This window comes from Ambystoma mexicanum, chromosome 5p, assembly GCF_040938575.1.
Source record: "Ambystoma mexicanum isolate Mex_15411 chromosome 5p, UKY_AmexF1_1, whole genome shotgun sequence".
NCBI lineage: Eukaryota > Metazoa > Chordata > Amphibia > Caudata > Ambystomatidae > Ambystoma > Ambystoma mexicanum.
Window position 1 is genome coordinate 33576314 of NC_090930.1, and position 15070 is coordinate 33591383.

The 15070-nt window shown below is 45.9% G+C and overlaps 1 protein-coding gene across 5 annotated transcripts in view; it reads left to right on the forward strand.

The window, feature by feature from the left end:
• The window catches only part of MED12 (mediator complex subunit 12), a 1704158-nt gene that overhangs the window by 289955 nt on the left and 1399133 nt on the right, over nucleotides 1–15070 (forward strand). For 3 of the 5 annotated variants that reach the window (XM_069612388.1, XM_069612385.1, XM_069612384.1), the window contains exon 11: nucleotides 3036–3194. In XM_069612388.1, coding sequence (XP_069468489.1) covers nucleotides 3036–3194 — 159 coding nt within the window. The remainder of the gene's footprint in view (nucleotides 1–3035; nucleotides 3195–15070) is intronic. The other 2 variants (XM_069612387.1, XM_069612386.1) reach the window with 1 other exon arrangement.

The following is a 15070-nucleotide window of genomic DNA, read 5'->3' on the forward strand; positions in this document are numbered from 1 at the left end:
CGAGACCATGTAGACCCGCCGGTGGCAGACTCACTGGTAGATAATCAAATCCAATACAATAACCATCTCCTAAATGCAGCTGACCACTTCCAGATTCAGACTCAAGAAACACAGGTCGACAAAGATTTTGTCGAAGATATATTGGGTGACAATAAGGCAGCAACACAATGTATCCTCTTTTTGCTATTAGTGAAGAATACTACCCTCTCTGGTAACCCCTAACCTAACGCGGGCAGCAAACCCCTGCATTGAAAAAAATGTTCCGTCCAGCGACCTCTGACCCCCTCTATGTCAGAGGTCAATTAAAGCCAGACTCATTGGTCATTACCACCACGAGGAAAAGGGGCAGGGAAACACCTCTTGCATCATCAGAGGCTCCCCACCCGATAAAACAAAAAAATATAAACTTTCGGTAAGAAGGTTGCCACCTCAGCAGAATATCGGGCAAGAATTGGCAACAACACCACTCTGTTGGTCAGCCACAACTGCCACAAGTGGGAAGAAATAGCCACAATAATGCCTCGGCCCCAGAGCCACCAAAATCCCAACTCTCCCTCGCAGTAGCAGAAGGGAAGGCTGTGTTAAACTTCATTTTGAAGAATGATTTAGATGCAGCGGATAATGCTGGAAGAATTTTCGCAAAGGGCACAATTATAAAGCGCTACGCAAATCGGGCTTTAAATTAGAAACACAAGCGAGCCTCCTCAATCTGCTGCTTGGGCCTAATGTTCTATTCAACAAAGCAGAAGAGGATGCTCTCAAAACTGCAAAAGAAGAGTATGACACTCTAAAGTCACTGGGACAACTAACAAACCCTCAGGTCAAAGGGGAAGCCATAAATGGAAACGCTTCTTAGTGTGGTGCCGGACTCAGAAGATTACCCCTGCCATACTTGCTTTCCTTCGTCAAAGTGGCACTGGCTCACGCCTCTTATCAAGATGCGTCTTGCCGCCATCTCCAGGTACACCAGGTCTCTGGGCAGACCTTCACTGTAGTTTCACAGGCTCGTCAAGGAGTTCCTTAAGTACCTTAAGGGGCTCTTTAGAACTTTCCCGCCGGTGAAGGCCACTGCCCTGGCGTGGGAGCTCAGTGTTGATAACTAAGCTCATGGGAGTGCCCTTCGAACCTATGCATCATGCTCTGCTCAAGTTTCTCTTGTGGAAGCCGATTTTCCTCTTGGCTATCACCTCAACCAGGTGGGTCGGGGAGATTCAGGCCCTGTCTTGCAAGCAGCCTTACTTTTCTTTACACGCTTCAAGGGTGTTACTGTGTAAACACCCCACTTTTATGCCTAAGGTACTGTCGTAATTCCACCTCAACGAACCTTTTGGTGTTGACTGTCTTCTTTCCTAATCCGTCGTCGGCGGAGAGGGCATTGCATTTGCTGGATGTTGATCGTGCTTTAAAATTCTACGTGACACCTACAAAGGATTTTCAGAATACTTCTCAGTTGTTTGTGAACTTTGGACCTGTGAATCGGGAAAGTCCTTGTCGAAGGCTTTCATCTCTAGGTGGCTCTCCAGTTGCATCATGCACTGTCAGCGACTGTCTAGCAGACTGCTGCCAGGCCGTCTGAGAGCCCACTCAACCAGAGCAGTCGCAGCTATGACTGCGTTCCTCTCTGGTGTTCCATCTGCAGGGCTGCTATGTGGCGGTCCACTCACCTTCACAAGGTTCTACTGCGTCTACAGGGATTCCAGGGAGGAGTCTCTAGTCGTCCAAGCGGATATACGCAACCTGTCTGTTTGATGTGAACTTGTTCCAGAGGCGAGTGTTTATTGCTTCTATTGAGACTTACCACGTCCCTGTTGTGTATATGTACTACTGTGTAATTGTCATTAATGAGCATGTGAATTCATGCCAGACCACATGTTGGAGAAGGTTTAAGTTACTTACCTGCAACTATTGTTCGCCTGCATGGGTCTGGCATGAATTCACATGCAAACCCTCCTGCCTTCCCCTCTTTGTCTCTTCTTGATTCATACTGCCACTTTACGTGCTTACCAAATCTGAAGATGGCCACCCAGACTGGAGCTTAGGGAGAGGACTGACATTGGATTGGGGGAGGGGGGGCAGTATGACGACTGGGAACATTCATGAGCAAATTAATCCATGCCAGACCCATACTGGAGAACAATAGTTACAGGTAAGTAACTTAAACCTTCTGCTTTTAAAATATAACAAGTGTAAAAGTAGTTCTGCCCTCCCATAAAGATGTCTCGTAAGAAAAGTCCTCTGTGTCCACCATATTTACCACTGCTGCCTCAAGATCAGGCCCAATGATTGCCCAACTAATGGTTCTGGATCACCTCAAGCCTGCTCATAACACCCTCTGGATAAGGGGACTCATTCAGATACAAGAGGAGGGGGTGCAAGCTGCCACTGCCCAGTGGCTTGAGGGAATACCAGCACAGCCCATATAAAGGAATTACAGGTGTAAGTGGCGTTTAAAAAGAACCAAATTTGCAGAAAAGTAGAATAAAGACAATAGATGTAGAGAAGTCCGCAAAAATACTTGGTGGGTGAGGGAGGTGTGAAAATGGGGGCTCATTAGGAAAAAAACAGCGTAAAAGAGGAAATCCTTCCTAACTGTGCTGTTAACAAATGCTCACTGGTCCAATCACTGAAACACTTTATTAACTTCTGTCATTTTTGAGATGTAGCATTAAATGTATTCCAAACATCAGTATTCATTAGTCGTTTAATTAGTAATGCCCTAGTACTGTTTTCTTTATTTCTCTGATCTTTGGGAGCTCATTTGTAAATGTAATTATATTGAGACAGCACATACTTTCTGTAATATGTGGCTTTGTTCATTGCATGTCACTATTCTGTGTGATTTGAGTGTATTGGTTGCTGGGACTTTTCACTAATTGAGAGATAACATTGCTCTGTGAACAGGCTATATTTGGTCTGGTGTGCAAAGGTTTGTAAATTGTACTGTTGCTGGCTCAGTCCCCGGCTTGACTCTGTGGTGTTTGCAAAAACGGCACAGCATCTTCCTGTCCCTGAGCCTCTTTTCTGTTTACGATTAGTGTGACGGCCCTTCTGCCTTCCTGCAGATCTCCCCAGACGACGATGCTGTGGTAGCCTTGCTGTGTGAATGGGCGGTCAGCTGCAAGAGGTCTGGGCACCACAGGGCTATGGTAGTCGCCACGCTACTAGAGAAGCGGCAAGCTGAGATTGAAGCAGAGGTGAGTATTTTGTGGTTCCTTTTCTATGGTGCACTTTTATCTGAAACCTGCCAATTGTAAACACTGCTACATTTTTGGGTAAATAGTGTTCACAAGTATATGGGAACTTGGACACATGGAAACCTTGATTAAAAAGTGGAAGACCTGATCTACAAAGATGACTCGTAGTTGTTCTGAACTAGCCTTCTCCCACAGTCCAGTACTGTTTTGGACATTTTGTAATATTGGTTAATACGCAATGATATGAGACCCTTTGTCCTAGTGAATTGCCTCCATGAAGTCAGAATTTCTATTTTTTTGAGGATTTTGAGGCCGATTTGTAGGTCCTCTCAGCTTTTCGGGTTTTCCCATTTTTGTTCTTTTTTACTTTTTGATGGCCAGTCCCAGGGGTGCCTATCAGACTCCAAGCTTGTGCCCCATTTGATTACATGTGCTTTAGAGATTAGGTTGGTGGCAACTATACTGTAATTTTGGCTTCATTGCCAACCGGCAGTACAGATGTGCAAGCCATTCTACTGCATTGGTAGCCCAATGCACATTTTTGGTAGCCCAATGCACATTTTTGGTAAACATAAACATTGGGGTATCAGTGATAACTTAAAAAAAAAAAAAAATTGAATCCTGTGCACAGCCATTTTGTATTTCAGTTCTTCCTTTGTTCAGGATGACCACAAGGTAGACTCCTAATGACCGCTTTGACCACGTGAGCTCTTTGTAAACCCACAATGCCAGCCTTTACATTGGTACCAACTAGCTTAAATCCGTCTAGGTCCCTCAATGCTCCTCCTCGCTTACTGTGGGTGTGGCTTTGGCAAAGTGGCAGTTCAAGAGACCAAACACAATCACTATCTGACCCTCTCCCAGCCCCCTTAGTGATTGGCCTTTCTTTCGCCAGCCCCTTTGTGCCAGGGTATTTAGGCTTATCCTGCCCCTGCTTCTCTTGCGGCTTTCCTTCTGCAGCTTGGAGTCTGATGACCTGCTTGAGAATGTTCCCACCAATGCCCACCATTTTTACTCTCACTTGGCAACAATCGCGAAGTGCAGTGGATTGGGGATATCTGGGTTTGGGCTTTTTGCCTTTGGATGTCCAGGATTTCTGAAGACTACTGCTGACTTCCCACATCTGCTGGGTCAAGTCATTCACTCAGTTTTCTGGGCCGTTTACAACTACATCCTATTTCTTGCACGGATGATCCTCTAGGCTGCGACTGCTGCTCGTGTCCAGATGAGTGCTGGGACTTCACCATCCCACCATTTCTTTGATTTAGGACCTCTGAGGGTGCCGTCGGCTCCTTGGATTGTTTGCTGCTGTGCTGCCTTCATCTTTTTTTGTCCGAGCTGCTCAAGCCATCTTTGCGAGTTCCCACGTCTTTCTGGCCGAATTTCCCACTCCAGCATGACAAGGTGTCCCAAGGAAAAATGATTTTGTGATTTGCTTGTAGTGTCACACCAGAGAGGAGCCAGCCATGGAAGGACCAGGAAGGTGAGTTTTGCAGTCCAGTCGTAGGAGTCAAGGCAGCCACAAGTCTGATCTTCCTAGTTTGGAAAATGGGGTCAAAGTGCTGGGATGAGGATTCTCTGGTTGGTTTGGCACAGACTGTCTTTAGAGTCCTGACAGCAAAGGGGCACCCGCTTCTGGATCCACCGTGCAGGCATGGTCTGGAGATTCGGTGAGAACAAAGCCTTCAAGCAGGAGCTATGATCCAGTTGTCTTCACTGGTTCAGGGTGAATGGGTGCCACTGTGGGTTCCTTCTGGAAGTTCTGGAGAGGCAGAGCATCAAAGTATGCTGGTGCAAAGCTTTTGTATTTTCTCGAGCAGTAGGCCTTCCAGAATCCAGGTTGAATTCCAGCTGTAAATTGAGTGGGCAATGGAGGAGAAGGGTCTCTTTTTATCTACCTCACCCAATCACATGCCACGCATTCAAACAGAAGTGGTCTGCCAATGGCCAGCCATTCCTCAAACACACCAATGATCACCAAGGAGCGAATACACCCTATACTAGTCAAACATCTTTATATGCTAGTCAGAACTGGTTTCACCGTGGCTACAGCCCCCAGTTCCGAGACACACTTCAGTGGCCAAGGATTGCCACTTCATTTTCTTTACACAGCTGGATCAAGGTTAGTCATGTGACCCCCCTCAGGTCTTTGAGGCAAACCTAGACCACCTCAAGTTTGATGCATGAAGGGAGGAGGTCGAAAACGACCCAGCCAGATCAAATGGATTCTGTCAAAAAGCTACCAGCAGCCCAGCAATGTGACCAACAAAGAGGGTACTCTCTCTGGGGGAAAATAAGGGGTGCCCCTGCCTTAAGATTCATGAGCACTCACTCCTAAGGCAGTGTCTATAAAACAGAGGCTAACAGTCAGACTTTTGGATTAACTCAAGAAAGGAAGTTCCTGAAAATTGTTAACACTTCCATGACTAGAACAACGTTATTTCAATGTTTAACAGTGTAAAAGCAACATACATTAAAGAAAGAAAGGTCTCTTAAATTAAATCAAGTTGTTCTTTATTTCGGAAACAAACCCATAAAAGTGCAAGTACAAATAATGAAATTATGAGACTTAAATCACATTACGTTAAAACTCAGTATAAATACAAAGTTAAATATACATATAAACACATTGATCACAATTAAATAAGAAATATAAGAACTTCACAAAGTAGCTCAAATAAACTAAAAGTATAACTGTTAAGTGAATCATACACATACTGTCAAACGTATTTTCTGTTCCTTGACCGAGTAACTTGAGCCTGCAAAACTGACATCTTTATACATTTTGCAAATGACAAATGCATCGGGCTTGATGCTTAAAATGCCTAAAATGAAATGGGACAATCCACCTTTTCCAGAACTGCATATATTTAAGGCAGTCCAAGTAAAACATGAGACGAGACTTTTTTGTCACTACTGGACAGAATGGATAGTGTTTATTGGAATCAGACGACCATCTATACACTTGACCGGAAAGCTGTTAAAATTAATTATATATAAAGAACTGTTAGGAGGATTTTACATAAGTCCTATCTGTGATAATAAATCTCACCTTAGGGTTGGCCTGAACTATCCAAGGGTATGGTACATATGGCTGAGCAGCCAGGCTTAATCTAGGAGGGATGGGGACTGTAGTGAGGCAGACAGTACTCAGAGCATACACTTAGTTCAAGAAAACACTTACACACGAAGTTATATAAAATAAGTATTTATTTTATGTACACTAAAGCTTGTGACTTTTAAGTAAGGTAGGCACTATCACACAGTAGCATGAAACACAGAATATATATGCACTATTAAAAGGATAAAATATATGTTAAAACACTTTCACAGTGACACAAGAGGTAGAAACCTCTTCATACAGGTATGTAAATTGTAGACCAACTTGTATATTAGTTGACCCCTGCTTAACCAAATCTTAGAAAGTCCAGCCCTATTCTAAGTGAGTCTCTGAGTCAAGAGAGCACTGGTGATCCAGTGACAAGGACCAAAGAGGGAACACAGGTAAACCATAAACAATGCACGGTCTATGAAGAGTTGTCCAGGTTTACAGGTAAGTAGCAGAAGATGTCTTTGGTATAGAGCACTAAGGGTTGTCCACCCCAATGTAGCTCAATATGGCCTAGGAGTGAATGCAAGTAACAACTGAACTACAACCTTCTGAAGCACAGGAACAACAAAGCAGGCCCCAGATAAGTAGTAGGGGCTGAATAGTACCTTACCAGTGAAGAAGTATGTGCAGCAGGACTGTCGCCAAGAGGTCACTGCAAACTCTGGTTCTGTTGTCTTGGAGACAGAAAAAAAGAACTTGCAATGGATCTGGTGGTTGCTCTCGAGGAATTGGGGTAAGACTTCATAAAATGTATCTTGGCATACAGGACCCCAACTCTTAGTATTAGTCTGTACTACTCAAGGAACCTTAGGAGAGTGGCAGAGCAGTCAGACTTTTAATAGGAAGATGATGTGAGCTGTAGGTAAGTACACTGAACCAGTAAATACAACAGTCCAAACAAACGCTTACACTTAAAATGTTATATTAAAATATACATTTATTAAATTTACACAAGAAAGGTAATATAATACTTGGTTCAATTAACCAACACTTAAGAATACTTAAACACACTTTTCAAAGGTCACTGCTTCAGTTGTCGTTGCTTAAGGTACAGTTTGACACTGACGGTTCTACCATATTATCGGTATAACTGCGCACTCGCGTTAAGGAAAAGATCAATGGTAATTGTATTCCATTAGCAACCCCACATAAGATAAGTCTTTAGGGAAGAAATAAGGTTTATTAATCACACAGCAGCAGAGCTTAACGTACTAGAAACACTTTTCGGGCAAACTGACGCTTTAAAAGTCCAATCCCTAACTAACTGAAAAAGTCTGTTCAGAATGGATTCAAAGTCTTAAGAAGCAGCAGAACAGAAAAGGTTCTTCAGGATAATTTTCGCCTCTAGGAAAAGATACTTGGTATTTCAATACAACGATGGACACAAGCCGACAGCTTGGGTCTGAGGTACAGTGGACCCTCTGGACACCTCTTCACACACTCCAGTCACTCTGAAGCGACTTCTTGGTAAGTTATACCTTTTCACCACACAGTACCTTCGGTTAGAAGGAATGTTCGTAACTGGATTCTCCTTGGTGCAGTAGCGACAGACCCCGTCTCCTGATTTCTCAGTCTGGTGACAAAACGAAGGACTGTGCATGGGATTTCTCGGCAGCCATCTCGAGAGAGGACCCTTGGCACGGATTTCTACAGTGACCTTGGTCAGTCTGCGGTTTAGGTGCCTTTTTCTCAGCACCAACAAAGGACAGTATCCGCCTTGTCTATAGTCTTCGATTCTGGAGTCCTGCACTCTGGTGAGTGGATTTAAGAGGAGTTGGATCGTGTCTTTGGAGGTTCACCTTGAGCTCAGCAAGGACTTGGGACAGATTCGGCCTTTCAAAGATGTTGCACTGCAAATGGGTCAGAGTTCTCCTGGTATTCGCGGTCTGCAGCTTTGGAGAGGCACAGCACCTCGGGAGATGGCGCAATTCATAGTTTCTCAGGACTGGTTGGTCTCATGAGCCAAAGGGAAGGAGTCGTCCTCTTCGGAGCTCCTCTGTTGAGTATAAAACGGAGTCAGGACAGCAGTGGTTGCTTCACGGTGAAGCAAAGGGTCTGCCGGCATCTCTGGTTGTCTTCCACTTCGGTTACTTGACCTCAGGAACCTCACCTTTTATTGAGTTTTCCCCACACACTCCCATGCAAACTCTTGAAGGGGCGGGTGGCTGTTTCATCAGGACAACCATACCCTTCGAGGGAACTGGTTTCATTCAGCAACTCTGGCAGACAAAGGGCAGGAGAGCAAAGAACTCTTCCCCCACTTCCTGCCTGCCGATACACATTGGAACCTAGGTGGGGACACCTAAGGGGTCCCGCCAAAGGCAAAACACGCACAGACCTAAAAAGTCACAGGAGCGGAGGGAAGGGTGTTGGGGAGAAGCCTAATTTCTGTTTTAATTCCCTTCTACCTTGGAGACCCTCAGCTCTTTTGCTGGACTTTAGGACTTTTAATTTTTAGCCTGGAGTGAGACACTTTTCTCACTCCCTCATGTATTTTTCTCTGATTTAGACTCTGTGTTTTCTTTGGTTTTGGAGTCTGACAAACTCCATAGGCATCATCTTTTTGTATTGTGATCCACAGCACCCGCAGTGCAGTGTCACAGAGACGTCCTTTGGATTTCTCTTTGGGTTTAAATACCTTCTCTTGGATAAACTACTGTTTCCAAGGGAAATTGACTTCACTTAACTTTTTCTCTTTGTAAACCCAGCACACACCATCTTATGTGGAGTGCTGGGGTTCGGGGGTGGGGGGGGGGATTTGGGGAGGGTTACTTGGTATCAGCTTTGTCTACTTTCTCATGTAACATCTTTATGGTACCCTCGCTACAATTACTGGCTGGTGGCAGTGGTTTATTTTTCCTACCATTTTGAGTTTTTACCACAGGCTCAATCCTCAGCTGCAGTATTGCACCCATGGGTGCCCATTTTGCAAAAATGGCCCAGTCTTCTTGTTGGGGAGAATTCTCAGAAATGTTCTAATTCCCTCCATCTTAGAGACCCCCACTTTGCTGGATTTTCAGGACTTGGTTTTTTTAACCTGGAGAGAGTGAGACCCTTTTTCCCCACTATCTCATGTATTTTAATGTTATTTTGAACACTGTTTCTTTTGTTTGTGGAGTCTGACAAACTCCATAGGCATCTTTTACATTGTATCACACAGCACCTTCAGTGCAGTGGCACAGGGAAGTCTTTCAGGTTTCTCGAAGGTTTAAATACCATCTCTGGGATAAACTACTGTTTTCCAGAGTAGTAAAGTGAAATTGAATTTACTTACATTTGTAACTTTCTAGACCCAGCACACACTATCTTACAATAGGGTGCTGGAGGGGTTACTTAGTATCCCCTTTGTCTAGCTTTTCATGTCATTTTTATGTTACCATTTCCTCAATGAATGACTGGTGGCAGTGGTTTACTTTTAACTAATGTGGTGTGCATTTACCGCGAGCTGCCTTCGCAGCTGCAGTAAAGCACCCAAGGGGGTGCCATTTTTGTTAAAATGGCCCCGCTCTTCTTTTTTCACCATTTCTTTGTGGAAAGGTCCTTCTTGAGGTTTACTCTGCGCGGCAAACCAGGTTTGGTCCCTTTGTTCGCTTTTCCTTTGGTGGGTTTCACGAGTGAAGCCCGTCTCTGGCTCCAGGGTTTCTGGCAGGGGCAGGAAGCGAGGGAGGTGTCCAAAACTCACTTTGCTTAGTCTCCTAGGAGACAGGAATGCACTCTTGGGTGATTGGCTGGCTGGCTGTCCGGCAAGGACAGCCACCCTGCTGGGTGACTGACAGCTAGGCTGAACTGAATGGGAGAAACCTGCATAAAAGGCAAGGCTTTTTGGCTTGGAAGGCAGAGTCGACCACTGGACGAAGGAATCTGAATAAGAACTTGGAAGCAACATCTGCTGCAACTCCTGGACCGTTGGTTTGCCCGGTGAAGCCCTGTTGCTGTGCTGAAGCTGCGCATTCACCTCGACTAGAGAAGCCCTGCAAGGACGACTTCTCCCCTTCTGTTGGTGGGACCAATCAACTCCAAAGTAAGCCCGACAGGACATCCTCTCGAAGCTGGTTGCATTTTCACTGCTGCTGCTGCTGCTGGAAACGAAGAGCCAGGGAGAGGAACACCAGATCGAGTGTGTTGCTTTTAAGTTGGCCAAGAGCTCCAGGAAGATCCTCCGTACTCCCAGGAAGCAGGACTGACCAAGCCTCAGCCACCTCAACAGAGTACTGGACCCCAGATGCAAGGAAAGCCCATCTCGATAGCCAAGAACCGCAGTGGTGCTATTTGCTGAGACGCGAGGAGCTGAATCCGTGAAGTGCCACTGATTAGAAGTTGGTCCTTTTCTGTTGCTGATTGTCCCATTGCAGTGCAGGAGTCCTCCGGACATCCTCCCCCCTTGTCCCCACGACCGAGGCCCAGGAACACAGGATCTGCAGAGCTGCACAGGAACAGAAGCCAGTTGGAACAGTTTCCTTCAAACCAAAGGTACTGTACAGTCTAAGAGAATTTACCTCTTGTGTAGCCTCTCTTGTTCTCAGTTGAGAATTGTCTTGGTTGCTTCTGTGAACTTGGTAACAGCTTCTTTACCTCACAATTGTCTTGGTTGCTTCTTTTCTACGAAGACTTCTAAAACATTGTGCAAGACTTTTTACAAACCTCTAAGAAGTGCTTCAGCTCACCTAGACCTTTGTCGAATTGACTTTGGCCTGGCCTGGCTCCCTGAATGATGATTCTTCCCTCTGACATTGTGGTTGGTCTTCCTTCCAGGAAGGGGTGAACTTACTTTGTATTGGGGGGTTTCAAAAGTACTTATCTGCTTCAGAATGTTTGTGAGATCTCTTGTTTTGTTCTAATAACCTTTTTCCTTGACATACTCTTTAAGTCTGATTCTAAATGCAACAGTGATATAGACATGTCCACAGTGTCCTAGTTTTTAAGTCACCTGAGGGTGTAGGAAGTGTATGTGTGCCACCCCAAAAGGGTACTTAATGATTTAGAAACATTAACAGTGTGTATTTTGGAGTGTATTTGTGTTACTATTATATTGCCCCTACTGAAGAAGGCTTATTCAAACTGACAAATTAATAATTGTTTAATCAAGAAACCTTGCGAGTAAGAGTTTATTTGAATACTTGTCACTGTGAATTTCTCTGTAGCTCCCCTAGAGCTCACATTGACCCCTCTTGAGATAAGCCTGGCTGCTCAATCATGCTATCAACCTGTGTAGAACAGACGTATACCAAAGGTTGGGTTCCTATTGCTAGCAGGTCAAGGTTGTTGTAGTGCACCTAAAGGGTGTAATGCACCAAATCTTGCCTATCACCAGGCTTATCTCAAGAGTGGTCAATGTGAGCAGTAGGGGAGTTGTACAGAGATTCACAGTGACAAGTATCCAAATAAAACCTTACACACCAGGTTTCTTGATCAAACAATTATTAATTTAACAGACAGTTTGATTTAGCCTTCTTCAGAGGGGAAATATAATAGTAACACACAAATACACTACAAAACACACTCAGTGTCTCTAAATCAGCATGAACCCATTTGGGATGGCACATACACTTCCTACACCATCAGGTGACTTAAATAGCTAGGACACTGTGGACATTAATTTCTGATGCTTGTTAATCTGTTTGTGCATATAGTCCGACATCTATTGGTAACCGCAGAGTATTGCATCTTGTCTTTCGAGGATCGAAAGGGGACATCGACATGGGCGTGCCTGTAACACTATCCCTAACTTGACGTGTAGTGTACCCAAAATCCCTCATGCGTTGAGGTCCCTCGGATTGTTTTTTTCTGCCCAGCTAGCTGGTCGCCTTATGCGGAGCTCTTACAAATTTGGGATATTGTTATATTTCTCGACCTCCGGTCGTTTAGCTACTATCCCCTTCTCGACGGTTGATTCCTGTACCAACCCCGAAGATCGCCAAGAACAGAACTTTGACGGCTGGTGCTCCAGTCGGTGCTGCCGACCAAGTGGCTGGGCCTTCTGGCCAGCCTATACAGTAGGGAGAGTGGGGTCTGGGTGGTCATATTATTTTCAAGAATGTCTTTCCCTTCCCCCCTGTTTGTCCCTTTTTAGTTTTGCTGTCGCTGTTAAATTCCTGAGCTATGGACAGGACACCATTTAGATTTTGTCCATCCTGTAAGGGAAAATTCCCATGGAGAGACCAGCACCATTGGTGCAATAAGTATCTTTCCCTCGATCACGAGGCGTCCTGTGCGACCTGTAAGCTCCTACGTCCTAAGACTGTTAAGCAGCGTCGAGTAAAGCTGTGGGCGGCCTATGTGATGTCTCGGGCCAACAGTAGCTCCCCCCGCCGCCACAGCCGGCGAGTGACGAGGAGATAAGCGACGACCAAGGTTCCACTTTGGATGCCATTGACATTACATCGGAGTGTTTTCGCTCCGTGACGTCCGTCCTCGGCCCCGATATGCACGACGAGAGTCCTGCTATGGGGAATGTACATCCCGTCGATATGGACGCACCTGATAACCACACAAAGCACACAACCCCCGTTTCTGCTTCGGCGGTTCAGTCGAAGCGCTCCAAGGCGCCAACGGGCATGTCGGCTAGTTCGGCGGCACCCGCCGATTCCCGTGATCGGCAGCCCTCCCCGCAACCGCAGCATGCGTCCGGGCAGTCCAAGAGTAAGGGCGCCAGTACCAAAAGCCACGCACACGTCGAGATGCCTCAGAGGAGAGCGCCAACGCCACACAAGGCCCCGGTTGCGCCAGAATCTATGGCGCAACCGCCTACGCAGCCCAAACACCTCCCTGTAACGCCGAACATCAGCAAGAGTATTGCTAAGATCATTTCGACAGTGACAGAAGGACCAGGCTAGGGACGCGTCAAAAGACGCATCGAAACGGCAGGAGAAACTGGAAGATTACGGAGTCCTTTGTCTTTATCTTAGACTCTAGTTGAGAAATCTCAATGTTCAAGGAAGGAGGCTCATCAGGAAGGGCCCTTTCCTCCTCTAGACTCCTCTGGTTCCTCATCATGGACCAGAGAGAAGTTCGAGGGGTGCATGAACAGGCTGGAAAAGTTTGTTGAATTTTCTGAAAGGTTTGCTCCTAAAAGGTCTCGTGAAGAGAGCCCATATAAACCTCCACCTCATGTAGAGGAGGTGTTTGACATCACTGATGATGAAGTTCATATTGATCCATATTTACAAGATGATCCCTTTTATGATCCTACTGATGATCCTACGGCTCCCACGCAGGGATGGGAGGACTGTCAGCTGGCTGATAACCCACCTTGGGCATCCCCTACCCCGGACCCCAGAACCTTATGCATGGACCCCTCGACACCAGCCTGTCGGGCATCACCTGTTGATGACCAGATGGCGTTTAGCGCTATCTTAAAGAAATCAGCTGATCACTTACAAATTGCCACGCAGGAGGCAGTGCCAGATTCAGATTTTGTTGAAGACATCTTACAGGAGAAGCCTCATGCCAGTCAGGCTATCCCATTACTAAACTCTATAAAAAGACGCCTTGCTCCTTCGTTGTTAACGCCTGCACAGACCACCGCTGTGAATCAACGAGTGGAAAAGCTTTTTCGCCCCCCCCTCACCCCCCCACTGACCCTCCTCTCCATTAGGGGGCACGCCACCCCAGATTCTCTGGTAGTTACGACAATGAGGAAGAGGGCAGGGATCCCCTTGCCCCCACCACATGATAAAGAATGTAAGAGGTTGTACACACTGGGAAAAAGGGTTACTACTGCGGCAGCATACTCCACACGCATAGCCACTAGGCTGTTGGCTAGCTACTCGGATGTTCAATGGAACCTACTGCGGAGGGTCTTCAAGATGTCCCTGAACCTGTGCAGGCTTGCCTGCTTACGATTGTATCTGAGGGCAAGAAGGTGAACCACAACAGTCTTAGAAATACTTTAGATGCTGCTGAGACAGCAGGAAGGACTTTAGCCCTGGGTACCCTACTAAAACGGCACGCCTGGTTGAAGAACTCCGGGTTGAAGCCAGTAACCTAGGCATCCTTAATCAACAAGCCGGTGGAGGACTCCAACTTGTTCGGCAAGGGTGTTTGGTTTATGGTTTATTTATAGAGCGCTCCGAGCCCTTGGGCAACTGGTCGCTGATCTTACATGTTACGAAAATACAGGCAGTTCATAAAAGATATAAAAAAAAGAATTTACATAATTTTTGGATTTACATAATGAGACCAACCTGTGGTGCAGAGATTAAAGGTCTATACGTAAAATGTTACATCAGGTTTGCCATGTGTAGCGTATATGCAGGGAAGTGACTATCATTACATGGTTAAACGCTAGGTCTGGCTTCTTGCTCATCGAGCCATGCTTTGGTCTTTTTACGGAATAGGTGGAAGGAAGGTTCGTCTCTTAAGGACAATGGGAGGGCATTCCGTGTTTTGGCTGCAAGGACAGGGAAGCTGGCCTGCCTCATGGTCGATCTGATGGGACGTGTAGATGTGTGGCGGGTGAAGGTGTCCAACAAGTAGGTGGGGGCTTGGTTAGAAAGGCACTTGTGAGTGAGGGACAATGTTTTGGAAGTTATTCTTTGCTTGATTTTGAGCCATTTTAGCGGGTGTCTGGTTTCAGAGATGTGTGGATTCCTGTTGACGAGGCGCTGGAGACAGCAAAAAAGGAACTCGAGACTCTGAAGACCTTGAACCAAATTAATCAAAGGCCCTTTCAACAGAGAGGGGGAGGTTCTCGTCACTCCTTTCATGGGCAGTCCTACTATCGCTCCCCTCACAACCAGTATGGTTCTGGAAACAATTGGTCCTC